The sequence below is a fragment of the Pongo pygmaeus genome, chromosome 12, assembly GCF_028885625.2.
Source record: "Pongo pygmaeus isolate AG05252 chromosome 12, NHGRI_mPonPyg2-v2.0_pri, whole genome shotgun sequence".
Lineage (NCBI taxonomy): Eukaryota > Metazoa > Chordata > Mammalia > Primates > Hominidae > Pongo > Pongo pygmaeus.
The window spans coordinates 42,051,649-42,067,867 of record NC_072385.2 but is presented as its reverse complement, the minus strand read 5'-3'; the positions used below and the strand labels follow the sequence as shown (position 1 = coordinate 42,067,867).

Here is a 16,219-nt window from a genome sequence, read left to right as displayed (position 1 = left end):
ACGCAATCACAAACAAATCTAAACAGATGTGCAAAGACTCTAGAATAGCAAGACAATTTCGAGGGGAAAAAAAATACTTAGAGGACTCACATAACCTGATATCTTTTTTTCCTCCTCTCTCTTTCTCAACAGCTTTATTAGATATATTTCTCAAACCACAGCATTCATATTATTCAAGTGTACAAGTCAGTGATTTCTAGTATATTTAGGGAGTTGTGCAACCATTGCCATCTAATTTTAGAATATTTTCATCACCCAAAAGAGAAAGCCTATACCTATTAGCAATCACTCCTCATTTTCTCCTGATATAGTTTGGATGTCCCCTCCACATCTCATATTGTAATTCCCGATGTCAGAGGTGAGACATGGTGGGCGGTATTTGGGTCACGGGGGTGGATTCCTCCAGGCTTGGTGCTGTCCTCACTGTAGTGAGTTCTCACAAAATCTAATTGTTTCAAGTGCGTGGTACCTCTCCTACTCTCTCTTGCTCCTGCTTTCGCCATGTGACGTGCCTCCTCCTACTTCACCTTCTGCCATGAATAAAAGCTCCCGGAGACCTACCCAGAAGCAGAGCAGATGCCTGTGCCATGCTTGTATAGCCTGCAGAATCATGAGCCAACTAAACCTCTTTTCTTCATTAATTACCCAGCCTCAGGTATTTCTTCATAACAATGTAAGACTGGCCTAAATATACCTCCTTTACCCCTCAGTCCCTGGCAACCACTGATTTAGTTTCCATCTCTATCATTCTGACTATTCTGGAAATTTCATATCAATGGAATTATACCACATGATTTTTGTGACTAGCTCCTCTCACTTAGCATAATGTTTTCAAGGTTTATCCATGTTATAGCATGTATCAGTACTTCATTCTTTTTTATTGCCAAATAATATTCCACTTTGTGGATGTGCCATATTTTGTTTACCCATTTGTCAATCTATGGACACCTGGATTTTTTCCACATTTTCATTATTACAAAAAATGTCACTATGAACACTCAAGTGCACATTTTTGCGTGCATGTATGTTTTCATTTCTCTGGGGTATATACCTAGGAGTAGAATTGCTGAGCTATATGGCAATTTCATGTTTAATATTTTGTAGAACTGCCAAGCTGTTTCCCAAAGCAACTATACCATTTCACATTCCCACCGGCAATGTACGAGGTTTCTATTTCACTACATACTTGTCAACACTTGTTATTATCTTTTTCATTATAGCCATCCTAGTGGGTGTGAAGTTTTATCTGATTGCTGTTTTGATTTGTACTTCCTTGACAAATAATGACTTTTAGTACTTTTTCATGTGCTTATTGGTTATTTGTACATCTTCTTTGGAGAAAATTCTTTGGATCTTTGCCCATTTTTTCAATTGGATTATTTGTCATTTTATTGTTGAATTGCAAGAATTCATGTATGTTCTAGATACAAGTCCAGATGTATATACCAGATAAATAATTTTAAAATACTTTCTCCTATTCTGTGGATTGTCTTTCACTTTCTTGATGGTGACTTTTTAAGCACAAAAAATCTTTTACTTCTTATGAAGTCCAATGTATACACTTTTTTTCTTTTGTAATTGTGCTTTTGGTATTCTAAGAAACCACTGCCTAACCTACAGTTGCAAAGATTTGCTCCTGTTTTCCTCTGAGAGATTTATTGTCTTAGGTCTTAAATTTAGGCTTATGCTCCATTCTAAGTTAACTGCTGTATAGGGGTCCAACTTCATTTTTTGCATATCAATACCCAGTTGTCCTAGCACCATTTATTGAAAAGACTATTCTTTCTTTCATTGAATTGTCTTAGCATCTTTGTAAAAAACAAACTGGCCATAAATTTAGGGATGTGTTTCTGTCTCTTGATTTAATTCCATTGACCTGTGTATCTATCCAACGCCAGTACCACACTGTCTTGACTACTGCAGCTTCATATTAAGTTTTTGAATTCAGAAATGTGAGCCTTCCAACTTTGCTACTCTTTCTCAAGATTGTTGTGGCTATACTGGTTCCTTTATATTTCCATAAATTTTAGGGTCAGCTTGTCAATTTCTAAAAAGATCAGGCTTCTGGGATTTTGATAGAGATTGCTTTGTATCTATAGATTAATTTAGGGAGTATTGTCACCTTAACAACATTACATCTTCTGAACCATGAACATATATTCCATATATTCACATCTTCTTTAAATTCTTTGTTAAATTTATCCTTAAGTATTTTATTCTTTTTGATTTTTGGATTGTTCATTGCTAGTCTATAGAAATACAATTGATTTTTATTTATTGATCTAGCCGGCAGTCTTGCTGAACATGTCATTTCTAATAAATTTTTAGTGGATTCTGTAAGATTTTCTATATATGAAGGCACATCATCTGCAAATAGGGATAGCTTACTTCTCCTCTCCAGTTTACTTGACTTTTATTATTTTCCTTGCCTAACTGTCTTGACTAGAACTTCAACATGATGTTAAATAGACATGGAAAAATTAGATATCCTTGTTTTGTTCCTAATCTTAGGGAGAGAGCATTCAATCTTTCACCATTACATATGATGTTAACTGTGGGTTTTTCATAGATGACTTTTATCAGGTAAACAAAGTTTTCTTATATACCTAGTTTGTTGAGTGTTTTTATCATGAAAAGGTACTTGATTCTGTCAAATACTTTTTCTGAATCTATGGGGATGATCATGTTTTTTTTCACATATTCTATTAACACAGTATAGTATGTTGTTTTTTTGATATGTTAAACCAACCTTGCATTCCTGGGATAAATCTCAATTGGTCATGGTGTATACTCCTTTTTATATGTTGCTGGATTAAGCTTACTAGCATTTTGTTAAGGGTTTTTACATCTATATTCATAAGTGATATTGCTCTATAGTTTTCTTCTAATGTCTTTGCCTTATTTTGGTATTGAGTAATACTGGCCACATGGGATAAGTTGGGAAGTGCTCCTTCCTCTTCTATGTTTTGGAAGAGTTTGTGGAGGACTGATATTAATTCTTATTTAAATGTTTGGTGGAATTCACTATTAAAGCTGTTTAGGCCTGGGCTTTTCATTGTGGAAAGTTTCAAAATTATTTACCTAATATCCTGTGATTGGTTTATTAGAATTTTCTATGTATTCTTTATTATATTTTGGTAGTTTGTTTCCTTATAGGACTTCATCCATTTCATATAGGTTTTACATTTTTTTTGCATACTATTGTTCATAGTATTCTCTTATATTCCTTTTTATTTCTGTAAGGTCAGACCTACTACCTGATTTCAAGACTTACCATTAAGCTATGGTTATAGCAATGTCTTAGAAAAGACACAGAAAGCAATAATCATAAAACAAGAAAAGGATAAATTAGACTTAAGCAGTATTAAAATTTTCTGCTCCCCCAAATAACATTATTAAGAAAATAAAAAGGCAAAATTCACACTGACCAAAAATATTTAAAATAAGTAAGAGCTTGTTTTTATTACAAATAAACTCTTATAAGTCAGTAAGAAGATAAACAAGTCAATTTAGAAAAATATGCAAGAGATTTAAACAGATCTTTCATCACAGAGAAGATATACAATGGCCAATGTGCACATGAAAAAGTGCTCAATGTCATCAGCCACCAGATAAGTGTAAATTTAAACAGCAATGTGATAACATTTCATACCTACTAGTGTGAATATGATTAAGAAAGAACTGAAACAAATGTTGGTCAGGCTGAAGAACAACTGAAACTCTCACATGTTGCTTGAGGGCTTGTAAAACAGTACCACTTCTTTGAAAAACTGGCAATTTCTTATAAAGTTAAAAATACATTTACCTAATCATCCAGCAAGTCCTCTCTAGGTATTTATCCTAAGAAAAATGAAACACTTGTGCAAGAATATTCACTTTGCCTTTTTCATAGTAACTACAAACCTGGAAACAATTCAAATGTCCATCAGTAGAAGAGATTAACTGCAGTTCAGTCATTTCGTGTTACTATTCAGCAATAAAAATTAACAAACTATCCACGACATTGAGGAACATCAAGCCCTTCTGTTGAATGAAATAAATTGGACACAAAAGAATACATATGGTATGATTCCATTTACATCAAGTACAAGAACAGGCAAAACTAAGCTATTGGGAATAGAAATCAGAAAAATGTTTGTCTCCGCTGTGGTGGAGAGGTGAGGGTCAACTGCAAAGGGGCCAGAGGGAACTTTTGGGGATGACAGAAATGTTTTAAATTTGGCTTTAGTGTTCATTACACGAGAAGAGTATATGTGTGTCAAAACTCCACCAAAAACTAAAATCTATGCATTTCACTGTGTGCAAATTAAACCGCAAAAACCATTCAGAAACATTTTAGGTAAGAGATGGTGGATGCAAGTGTTTTAAATTTTCTTCCAGGTGGCATGGATGGATCTTACTATTGTTACCTGCAGCTCAGCCTGCAGGGTTCAGTGTCCTTGCACCTTGGAACACTGGCATTCCACTTGCCAGCCTCGTGTACAATAAGAACACAGGTGCACCCATCCAATCCCTCCCAGCCATGCCAGCAACACCTGGGCAATCCAGAGTCAGCAGCACACTAGATATGCCAAGGGCTCTCTGATTACCATCCTTTTATAAACCCTGGCACTAGCTTCCCCATCAGCATGTTAAATTTCAAACATAAGCCAATTCTAAATTATTCATAAATGAATGATTGGAGTTAACACTGAGAAGCAAAATTGCTTATGGAGGGAGGAAAGAACACAGAATAGGGCCCAGAGTTTGGAGTTCCACTCCCAGTTCACCACTTCAAGGCTCTGTGATCTGAGATAAATCCTAAGTTTCTTATCTTTATAATGCGGAGATGATGATAACACGACACACAAGTGCTGGACAACGGCCTAGCACTTGGGGAGGAATAGCTGAGAGGCAGAAATGAAAGCCTGTAGTAGAATGTGAATTTCCAGGTGTACTTACGGTACACGTTTTATTCAAAGCTCCTCACTCCCCGCCTCCCCTGCACCACCACCAAATACACACACACCTGGACATATTTTTGAAAACTTTACTGTAAATTAGAACCTTTATCAGAAGTAAAGAACTTTTAACTGTTCAAGTCTGCTACTTTTAAAAACTCTGGAGAAACATTGGCTCCTGCTTCCTCAAAGTCTCTGTGGCCTCCATTCATCTGAATAAAGAGACAATCAAGACTTGGACCTCAGCATCCTTTAAAATCAGATGTCCAGGTTAAAAACATTTGCAGTGGTTTAAGCATCCGAGGATGCTTTTAACCTGGGCATCTGATTTTAACAACAGACTCTTCCTGATCACAGTTAGAAAATGACATCCTGTGCCTGCTTCTCTGAATTCTTACTCACGCCAGGGCATCACACTTATCCTGAGAGAGCAAACCCTGAGAGCCATCTCACCTGCTGACGAAGGTCAGGGTCAAGGCTGTGGCCAGGTGGGGCATCAGCCGCAGGGTCTGCTTTTGGTGCTCAATGATCTTCACCTCTTCCTTGGTTTTGGGCCCAAACTGCCTCCGGCTAGAGGGAATCAACAGACACAATTTTTACCAAAATCCAGGAGCGGGAGGCAACTTCATTTCCAGAGCTAAAAATGCTGGCTAGCCATTTGCCTTCCAAAGACTCCAGAATCAGAAATCTGAATTTCCCAAAATGTGGTTAGGGCAAAACAGCCTAAGTTTCTGAAGAAAGCCCAACAGGAAGCTTTTCAGCTCTTCTAGAAGTTAACCTTTCCAGCGTGGAACATTTTTAAAGCAGCACATCTATCTAACACCAGAGTAATTTTTACTCCTTAACATTTACATGACATTTTATAGTTCCAAGTGCCCCATGATCATTAATTATTCAGCTTTACTAAATTTGTGACATAATTAATAGGACAGGAGCAATACCCTAGAACATATTTCAAAAGGACATTCTCAACAAGGAGGGTGACATTAACCCTGGTGCTATTGTCAGATTCACAGGTAGGTCATTACTTTTAGCCCACCTAACCGCCCCCCCCGTAATTCTATGTGGAAAAGGTGTTCTCCACATCCCACCTTAAATCCCTGCACCCTGCAGACAGCATCTGCATTGCACTCTGAGGCTGCTATGTCAGGTGAACCAAAGCCTTCCTTGGAGCAGTTTATAAAGTGGTGTGGGATTGTCCCCACAGGCAATGCCCAGGGACAAATCCCCCAGGATCTCATAGTTGTAGATTGCAAAGAGCCCAGGCTTTTCATAGAGGTCACCCTCTGCCTCATGCTGCCTGATGCTGTACATCCTACTTTCGGCAGCATGCTGTCTTTGAACAGCTCTGAGTTTAACATTGGTTTATGAAAGAACAACATTTCACTCACACACACACATACATTGTGCTATGTTATCAAGCATGGTGGGCAAACCTTTGCTTCACACACCAGTGGGGTGAGAACATCCATCAACCACTCAAAGAGAAGAAGCAATTGTTTTAAAAATCTTATATTTGATAAAGACTTTCTTAAACATAATCTTATACTTAAATATTGTGTTTATTTGTAATTGAAAGAAGGGCACCATAATCTTTTTAGTGTTTAAGGCATCTCATAGTCTAGCACTGTGAGCACAGCCTTGTTTTCTAAGAGCACAGACTTCCCCCAGGCACAGTCTAACCACCCCACAGATGGCTGTTTCAAGAATACCACCCCAACCCGCCCTTCATCCATGCCCGCCCCTCCATCCTAGTTCACACCCAACCACAGCAGGCTCGTGGCTCCAAATGAAAGGGCTGTCAGTCTACAGGGAAACCTCTCAGCTTTTGCTGGATCACGGTGAAAACAACAAAAAAATCCCAAAGCCAGTAACGGTGTCATCATGATGTTAGCTCATTGCTAAGGACTGAACTGTGTCACCGCAGAATTCACATATTGAAGCCCTAACAACCAATGTGACTATTTGGAGATAGTCATTTCAGGAGGCAATTAAGCTTAAATTAGGTGGTAAGGATCCAATCTGATAGAATTGGTGGCCTTATAAAAAGAGAAGAGAAAGGTCCCTCTCTCCCCACATCCATGCTCTGAGAAAGATCATGTGAGGACACAGCAAGATGGCGGCCATCAGCCATCTGCCGGCCAGGAAGAGCGCCCTCACCAGACCTGTCAGTGCCTTGATTTTTGACTTGCAGTCTCCAGAACTGTGAGAAATAAATTTCTATTACTTAAGCCGCCCAGTCTATGGCATTTTGTTACAGCAACCCAGGCTGATTAATGTAATCATTTTACAAATTTCATGTGTTCCTCTCACTTAACTTCCATTTTTACATGCTGTGATTCTACTGTAGCTTTATCTATGGTTGTTGTTGCTAGACTCTTATCTACCAAAACCAGACAATGGCCACGTGCAATCCACCCCACTGGGGGACATCTGTGTGTCTGCCCTCTGCCCAGCATCATGCTAGGCAGTGGACATTTACCAGGTCAAGAAAGCTGAGTCCCAGCCACTGAGCCCAGAGCCTGGGACATAGAGAAGACCCAGACAAGGTGGCATGTGCAGAGAGAGCCTTGGGCATGGCCCCATGCTCCAGAGCTTCACTTCAGGACATTTTACCCACACAGTGACAGCAAAAGCAGTGATTGACCACAACACCGTTTAGTTTTCTTTTTTGTTGTTGTTGTTGTTAGGCTTTTTTTTTTTTTTTGCTGAAAAATAAGTACGATCATAATACAATTTTTTTTTTTTTTTTTGAGACACAGTCTTGCTCTGTCGTCCAGGCTGGAGTGCAATGGTGCAATCTTGGCTCAGTGCAACCTCTGCCTCCCAGGTTCTAGCAATTCTCTGCCTCAGCCTCCCAAGTAGCTGGGACTACAGGTGCCCACCACCACACCTGGCTAATTTTTTGCATTTTTAGTAGAGACGGGGTTTCACCATGTTGGCCAAGCTGGTCTTGAACTCCTGAACCCAGGTGATCCGCCTGCTTCGGCCTCCCAAAGTGCTGGGATTACAAGCGTGAGCCACCACGCCTGGCCAATAGTACGATTTTAAACAGCATCTCATCAAAATTTGTTTCTATGGTGAACTCTTTGTCTTGGCCACCATACACTCAATATTCATTTAATGAATGAAAGAATGAATTCATTCTGCAAATGAGGAAATGTAAAAAAAGCAAAGCAGAGTGGCCACTGGAGACCTCAGAGAAGGTCTTTGGATGCCACATCTGACCCCGACCTGTTGTGCCTCAGTTTCCCAATGGAGGCACACCTTGTAGCGGTGCCATTTCCTCTTTGACCCTCACAGTTCCTCTTTGACCCCACAATTGGGGTGATGGGTGAAGAGGAGAAAGAGGCCACCAAGGGTCCATGTGGCAGGCCTCGCAGTGCCTCTCCCTGTGCTGAAAGAGAGGAGTTATGTTCTCCTAATCCACTGCTGAGTTCCCAGGTAATTTCACAAAAATCAAGAGTGTTCACAAGAATCTAAATGTCCAGACTTTCTTTAAAAATAGGAAGATATGGCACCTCCGGACCCTATTCCCATAATGCAATCTGCTGGAACTCAGAAGCCCGACCCTCCAGGCAGGAAACGGCTATACCCTGAGGATGCCAGAGCCCTTTCCACTCCCTGACATTACCTGCTGGCCCAGGAAGCACTGAGTTTTTAGCCACATTGCATTTTTTATTCCATCCAGAATAAATTGGCATCAGCATCCTAACTTGTTAATTATGTTCTGTAACTGTGATATACAGCCAAGCATAGACATTCTATGTGAGTCTATGAATTTACTGGAAGAACTTCTAGGGAGCAAAACGGCTCTGGCCAGCTTGTAGGGAATAAAATCCAAACGCCTCAGCTTGGCATTCAAGAGTCCGCTATAGCTTGACTTGAGTGTTCCAGCCTTTTCTCCCACTAAGCCCCTTCAGACGCTTCCCATCCTGGACCTCTGTCCAAGCAGGGCTCTCTGCCTGCAGCTGACCCCACCCCTAACTGCCAGTGTCTAACTGGACTCATTTTTGGTGGCTCAACCACATGCCATCTCCCCAAATTGAGACTTCTCTGATTCTCCCCTTCTCCTTGGCACACCCCTTCAAAACTAAACAGAACCAAACCAACCAAAGCAGGAAGTTGCTTCTCCCTGGAATGCCCTGAGCATTTCATGTTGCCCCTCCTGTGAGGCCCAGCACCTTCCCTTTCCAGCTGGCGCCATGTGCACCTGTGTTAACCATGTGCCTCTGATGCTTCGACATCTGAGACTTTACTGACCCTGGAGAGACAGGGGCTCCCAGGGCCAGCTAATTCCTGAAGACAGCAAACGACTCCTCTTTGAGTGCATTTTTCATATGCAAACGAATCAGTTCAGGACCCCACTCCCGCTGCTTCCTTTATCTGTCTCTTCCACTCAGGGCCTAACCTAGTCTCCCCAGGGCCAGGTACCAGACAACTCAGGACAGATCCTATGCCTCGGAGCCTTCTCAAGTTATCCATACTAGCCAGTCTTAAACATGCTTACCAGCCCTGCCCATTTCTTCCTGTGGAAACCACAATAAAGGCTCTTGCCCACATTTTCCCTTCATGCCCTCTCTCCCTTCTAACCAATGCTAGTGTTTCCCCGTGTGGCCCTGCGTGGCATGGCGTGCCCCTTCTCTTGGGAACTGTGAGTAACAAACTATGCTTTCAATGGCTTATCCTCTTCTGATCTGCCAAGCTCACCATACTGAGCAATAATACAACCTACATTTTAAAACAGCACCTGTCACTGGACTCAGCCCACTGAGGGAAGGCCTGCTCAGTCTTCTGGTGCCCCAGCCTGGCCTGACATATGCACCCAGGAAAGACAGAGGCAGGAGGGCAGATGAATGTCCTGCCAGCTCCCAGCAGCTCCACAGCAACCCCTCCACCTACCCTCCCCTGCTTCTCCTTGGAACGTTTGCTTGTCATTAGATGCTCTGAACAAAATTCAATTCTCAGACACTGGTGTGCTGGATGGGAGCCAGGGCAGTTAGGACAGGGATAGAAGATGAAATGAAAGGAAGGAGCCTCCCCTATGCCCAACAGCCCACTCCACCACAGGCTTTCCTGCCAGGGCCCAGAGGCAAACAAGTGGGTGGGCAGAAGGTAGGCACCACCCAACTCTTTCTTTCCCTCCCTCTGGCCCAAGACCCTGACAATCCCCAAGCACTGAGCAGGGAGTTTACTCTCGCTTCTCACCCATGAGATGTGCTCTCTGGCTTCTCCAACGAGGAATGACACTGAGAGCTACTGAAGCTTCTCCCACCCAAAGATGCAGCAAAAGGTCAGCCCTGTGACTGCCACCATCAGCCCCCATGCGGGCAGCCTGGCAACAGCACGGGTAGCAGATACCAAGAGCCTCAAGACTTGGGGTCCCCAGAGGGCCTGGCCCGTGAGAGACCCTGCCCTGCCATGCTGTGGTCACCTCTTATTTATGCTCTCAGGCTCCATTGGCCTCACCAAGGGCCATGACAGTCCAGGCCTGGACTCTGGTTGCCAGCATCCTGGCACACTGCCCTGAACACAGCTCACAGGGCTGTAATCCCTGCAGCTGGCCAGCAATTACCGCCTGCCAGACATTTTTATTGTTCCAGTTTATGATCTATGTGGACACAATATTCTTCCCATCCTTTTCCTCCACTGGGTTACTATTTTCCTTTAAAAACACATACAAAGGCTATATTTCTCTCTGTAAATATAATTTTCATTTCAATACCAAAAAAAAAAAAAGTCACTTAGCTCAAATTTTTCATGGTCTTTAAAATCAAAAAGTGGTGCTTGTGTGCACAACGATATCCATGTGAGAATAAAGCCGGGCTCGGAGAGTGCTGTGAATGATGCCATTTAAAATTATAGATTTGAAAAGCTATTTCTAGATTCCAGCAACTCCTAAGGAATAGAGGAAACATTTATTTTGGGTTGTTTTATTTCATTCCCACTCAATTTTGAACGCGGCTGCTTAAGGCAATATTCGCGTGATGTGACATGGCTATTAATCACCAAGGCAGCTACTGCAGGCGCAGCCTCTGGGGGGGGCCGCACCATTCGCCTTCTCCCCTCTCCCTCTGGTCTCTTCTCCCAAAGGAGGCCAGTGACCTACTAAAAAGATAATTACTTCCCATGTTTCCTGCTCTGCAGTACCATTGCATCCAGTCAACTTCGAAGGAGAGGAGCTTTGGGGCTAAGCCTCACCCTGGACTCTGAGACTTCTTAGGGTGCAAACTTGTTTGCAGGTATCCCTGCAACCAGAAGAAGGGGGAAAAAAACCTCCTCCACTGTCAAGGTGCTGACCTCTGCAGATAAAAGCTCAGTTCCTTCCTGGGCTCAGGCCACCTTCCTCTGTGGCCACCTTCCTTCATTAATAACCTGACCACAGGCAGGATTCAAGAGAGCTTGTAAGTGCCTGACAGCTGGACCACTGCACCCCATTCCCAGTGGCCCCCACAGAAACCCTCCAACCTCTCACAGAGTCCACAGCCCATCTGTCCTGTTTCTCCCCCTTCTCTGGGGTGCTCCTAGACATACAAACTCAGAGGGCAAATATTTTACAAAGTAGGATATTTTTAATGCAACCAGTTGAACTTGGAAGATTTGGCCCAGCTGGCCAGCCAGGATGTAAACATCTGGCTTCTTATAATCAATAAGAATGCGTGAGAGTCAGACACCCTGACCTTCAGCCCTAAGCCTCACCACCTCCAACCCCAGGTGATCCCACCCTCCACCTTGGGATCATGGAAGGGATCTAACTGCACACAATTCCTGCTGCTTTTTTGTTTTGTTTCTTGTTCTTTCTTTCTTTTTTGTTTGTTTGCTTTTGAGGCAGAGTCTCACTCTGTTGCCCAGGCTGGAGTTTAGTGGTACAATCTCAGCACACAGCAACCTCCATCTCCTGGGTTCAAGAGATTCTCCTGCCTCAGCCTCTCGAGCAGTTGGGACTACAGGCCTGCGCCACCACGCCCGACTAATTTTTGTAATTTTAGTAGAGACTGGGTTTCACCATGTTGCCCAGGCTGGTCTCAAACTCCTGGCTTCAAGCGATCTGCCCACCTCGGCCTCCCAAAGTGGTGGGATTACAGGTGTAGCCACTGTGCCCAGCCCTGTTTGTTTTTTTTTTTTAAGTTGAACATATAATGGTTTGCCCTTTGGGCCTGAGCAATCCTACATTGAAACATCAGCTTAACATATAACATCCTCTGTGTTTTACTTGTCATTCTTCCCATGGGCAACTTTTTCTTTTTTTTTTTTTTTTTAACAGAGTCGTACTCTGTCATCCAGGCTGGAGTGCAGGGGCACAATGGCACAATCTCGGCTCACTGCAACCTCTGCCTCCCAGGTTCAAGCAATTCTCCTCCCTCAGCCTCTTGAGCAACTGGGATTACAGGTGCATGCCACCACACCTGCCTAATTTTTTGTATTTTCAGTAGAGATGGGGTTTCATCATATTAGCTAGGCTGGTCTCGAACTCCTGGTTTCAAGTGATCCACCCACCTCGGCCTCCAAAAGTGCTAGGATTACAGGTGTGAGCCACCACACACCACCCAATGGGCAACTTTCAATCCATCTGTAGAGGAGATGGAAGAAGCCTGTGTGTGTGTGAGTGAGTGTACGTGTGTGTGTGTGGCATAGAGATATATGCTTCTTTGATAGTAGACTTGACTATGATTAAATACACAAAATGGCCCTAGGAAAGAGTTCTCCAAGTGCCCTTCAGATCCTTGAGAAATCTCAACAAGTAACTTTTGCACCTTCTCGTCACCTCTTTTCCTCCCAACCCTCAACAGTCTATCAATCCAACCACCCCAGAATAGAATACATGATCCTCAATGGTGGTGATGAGTTCAATGACAATGGCAATTTTTAAACATGGGAATATCTCAGATATGGAAAGAAATGAGGGTTTGTGGCTTTGGTGTCATTGTCACATAGTCTACATACAGAGCAGTGAGAGCACCCCCAAACCTGCAAACACAGACACTAAAGCTCAGATTTCCTTGGCCAGAGAGTGTAGCTCTTCAGAGAAAAAGCCCTTGCCAATTATCCTTTTCTTTTCTCAAAGTTCATGCCAGATCAAAAACCTGGGGAACATAAACACCTTCCCCAACAAGTCCCATGGATTTAAAGTTGTGGCCAAGTATCCAGCAGGGGCTGACACGCTGCTGCTGGAGACTGCAAAGGCTGTCTACCCCATCTATTAACACTGCAAAAACAATGCTGAATGGAGCAGGCTGCAGATCCGTAGGGGATTAGGATCAGGCTGCCTCCTCCCACAAGCTGAGGGATGACCCCCGTGGAGACCGCAGAAGCCCCTCAGATAAGAGACAACACCACCCAGGATAAACCTGCAGCCCTGGCTCTGTATTTCCATTGAGTGGGTCATTTCTAGCCAGTGTTATAACCCTGACTGACAAGGACCAGTAGGGTCACCCTGGATCTGATATTGGCCAATTTCAGATTCTTTGTTTGAGGGTTCAATTACACAAACAAAAGTGGGTCTAACCCATCACGCTATGGTTCAAACCTACTTAAAATAAACACCAAGGAACCTGGCTGCCTTTGTACTGAGTCTGTTCTTGTCCTCTCTAGTGACTCATGCTGCCTGTAGGAGACCATCCTGGGACCAAGTCAACATCATATCCCCACTTGCATCAGCAGCACAAGATAGAATGGTTAGAAATTCAGGCTTTGGATCAGACACACCTGGTTTGCACACAGACTCTAACACCTGCCAGTGTGTTATCTTGGGCAAGTAACAGAAACCCTCTGAGCCTCAGATTCCTCAACCATTAACTGGGGCTGATAATGAGCATGAGGACTAAGTGATGCCTGACATGTAGCAGGTGTTCGAGGCATAGAAGGCATCATCATTGCAGTCATTACCATTACCTCTGGAGTCCCTAAAATTACCTGTGATGCTGCTCATCCTTGATCTAGGAAAGCCATTTTAAATTTTCCCCAAAAAGCACTCTTTTTGTGTCTTTATCCCAAACAAAGTACTAACTTACTCTGCATCACTAAAACTGTTGTAAAAAGAGCTTCAGGGTTAAAAGTCTCTTCTACCCGACCTTAAATGAAAGATAATGAGATTGCTGAGAGGGAAGAAAACAAGCTAAGTCCACTGACTTTTTTTAGAAGTGTGTGTGTGTGTGTGTCTGTGTGTGTGTGTGTGTGTGTGTGTGTGTGTGTTGAAAAGCCTTCTAACAGCACCTGCACCTTTTATGTTCCCCAAAACACCCGCCAATTTTCTTCCTCCCAAATTCCATGTAGGGACAGGGTGGACAAAACAAAAACCTAGGAAAGTGGTGTGGACAGGGCCTCCTAGCACATCGCGTTGCCATAGAAGCCGCGAGTTCTTTCCAGAGTCAATCAGCCGACCCTAGAGAGGAGCCTGAATGTTTTTCAGACGGTTCTCACCCAAGGGAAATTAATTTACTTTTCAGAATGATAGCCTTAGCAATATCTGTGAGTGACAGAGTGGTTAACGTTAGTCGTCAGAACTGTGATTCCTTGAGTTTTTTTTAAATTGTATACTAATGAATGCAAAACAAAGTTAAAATGGGAGACATGGAGCCATAAATTATAGCTGAGGCTGCCTGGGGTGAGCTAATTATTTCACTGTTGTATTAATTTCATATTTTAAAAAATTGCATGAAGAAACACCTTCCGTCATCAGCACCACTGCAGAGATCTTGCAGAAGCCCCAGCACCTTGGCCATAAAAGTAAGGAAGAAAGAGGGCCAATCCTCTCTGGATCCAGGCCTTCTCTCCTCTTTCCCTTCCATTTTATGGCAGATGCAGAGTCTCTGTCCATCCTGTCTACCCCAAAAGCCATCCAGAACTTGTTGTCATCTTGGAGGTAGCAAGCCTGACCACCACGTGTGAGCAAGGGGATAAATGCAGAGCCTCAACATTCTCCAGGTTCCCCTGTCACTGAGGTTGAACATCATGAGTCAATAGTCAGGTAATCAAATGCACTTCAGAGTGTGCATCCATTTCTTAATGCTCCAAGTTGACCTTAGACTGCTCTTGGCAATGGAAATTGCCCGAGCAGCTTAAGAGCTGAAGCCTCCACTTCCCCTCTCAATCCAACAGTCTCAAAGGCAAAGGGTGCCCATAGGCTCTTAAAACAACAGCAGAATCTTTCAATCCATAAAAATGGTATGTCTCTCCATTTATTTAGATCTTTGATTTCTTTCATCAGTGTTGTGTTGTTCTCAGGAGTCTTACACATGCTTTTATTAAATTTTCACCTAAGTTCTCAACTTTTTGAGCAATTATAAATTATATTAGATTTTTAATTCTGATACCCTTATGTTCATCACCGATATATACAAATATAATTGATTTTTGCATGTTTATTTTTGCACCCTATGACTTTGCTGAATTCGTCTCTTAGTTCTAGGATTTTTTTGTAGATATCTTGGGGTTTTCTACATAAATAAGCATGTCATCTGAATATAGAAACAGTTTTATTACTCCTTTTCTAATCTATATGCTTTTCATTTCCTTTTCTTGCCTATTGCACTGGCTACAACTTCCAGCACTATACTGAATAGCAGTAGCAAGAGCAGACATCCTTGCCTTATTCCTGATTTTAAAAGGAAATAATTCAGTCCTTTACCATAACGTGTAATGTTGGCTGTACAATTTTCGTGGATGCTCTTTATTCAGTTGAGGATGTTCCTCTTTAGTCTTCCTTGAATGAGTGTTTTCACATGAATGGATACTGACTTCTTCAAACACTTTTTTCTGTATCCATTAAAATGATTATGAGATTTTTCTTCTTTAGCATGTTAATATGGTAGATCAAATTGACTGGTTTTTAAATATTAAACCAGCATTCCATCTCTGGAATAAATCCCACTTGGCTGTGATATATAGTTTTTTATATTGCTAAATTCCATTTCCTAACATTTTGCTAAAAATTTTTGTATCTATATTCATGAAGAATATTGTCCTGCATTCTCCTTTTATTATATTTTCTTTTTTGGTTCGGGGATCAGCATATGGCTAACTTTCAAAAAAAATGACCTGGAAAGTGCTCTTTCTGCTTCTATTTTCTAAGAGTTGTATAGGATTGTTGCTATTAATAATTCTTCTGGAAACATTCAGGATTTTCGAGTGAAAACATCTGGCCTGGAGATTTTCTTAGGAGTTTTAAAATCATGAGTTCAATTTCCTTAGTAGTTAAAAGGTTATTCAAATTATCTTACACATTGGGGGAGCTGTGATATTTTGTGTGTTTTTTTTTAAGGAATTTATTCTTTAAATTT

General features: G+C 42.2%; 1 protein-coding gene across 1 annotated transcript in view; it reads right to left on the bottom strand.

Annotated features, from left to right (window-relative positions):
- The window catches only part of ACOXL (acyl-CoA oxidase like), a 405,131-nt gene that overhangs the window by 213,853 nt on the left and 175,059 nt on the right, over window positions 1-16,219 (bottom strand). The window contains exon 15 of the mRNA XM_054475660.2: window positions 5,394-5,510. Within this exon, the coding sequence (XP_054331635.1) occupies window positions 5,394-5,510 (117 nt within the window). The remainder of the gene's footprint in view (window positions 1-5,393; window positions 5,511-16,219) is intronic.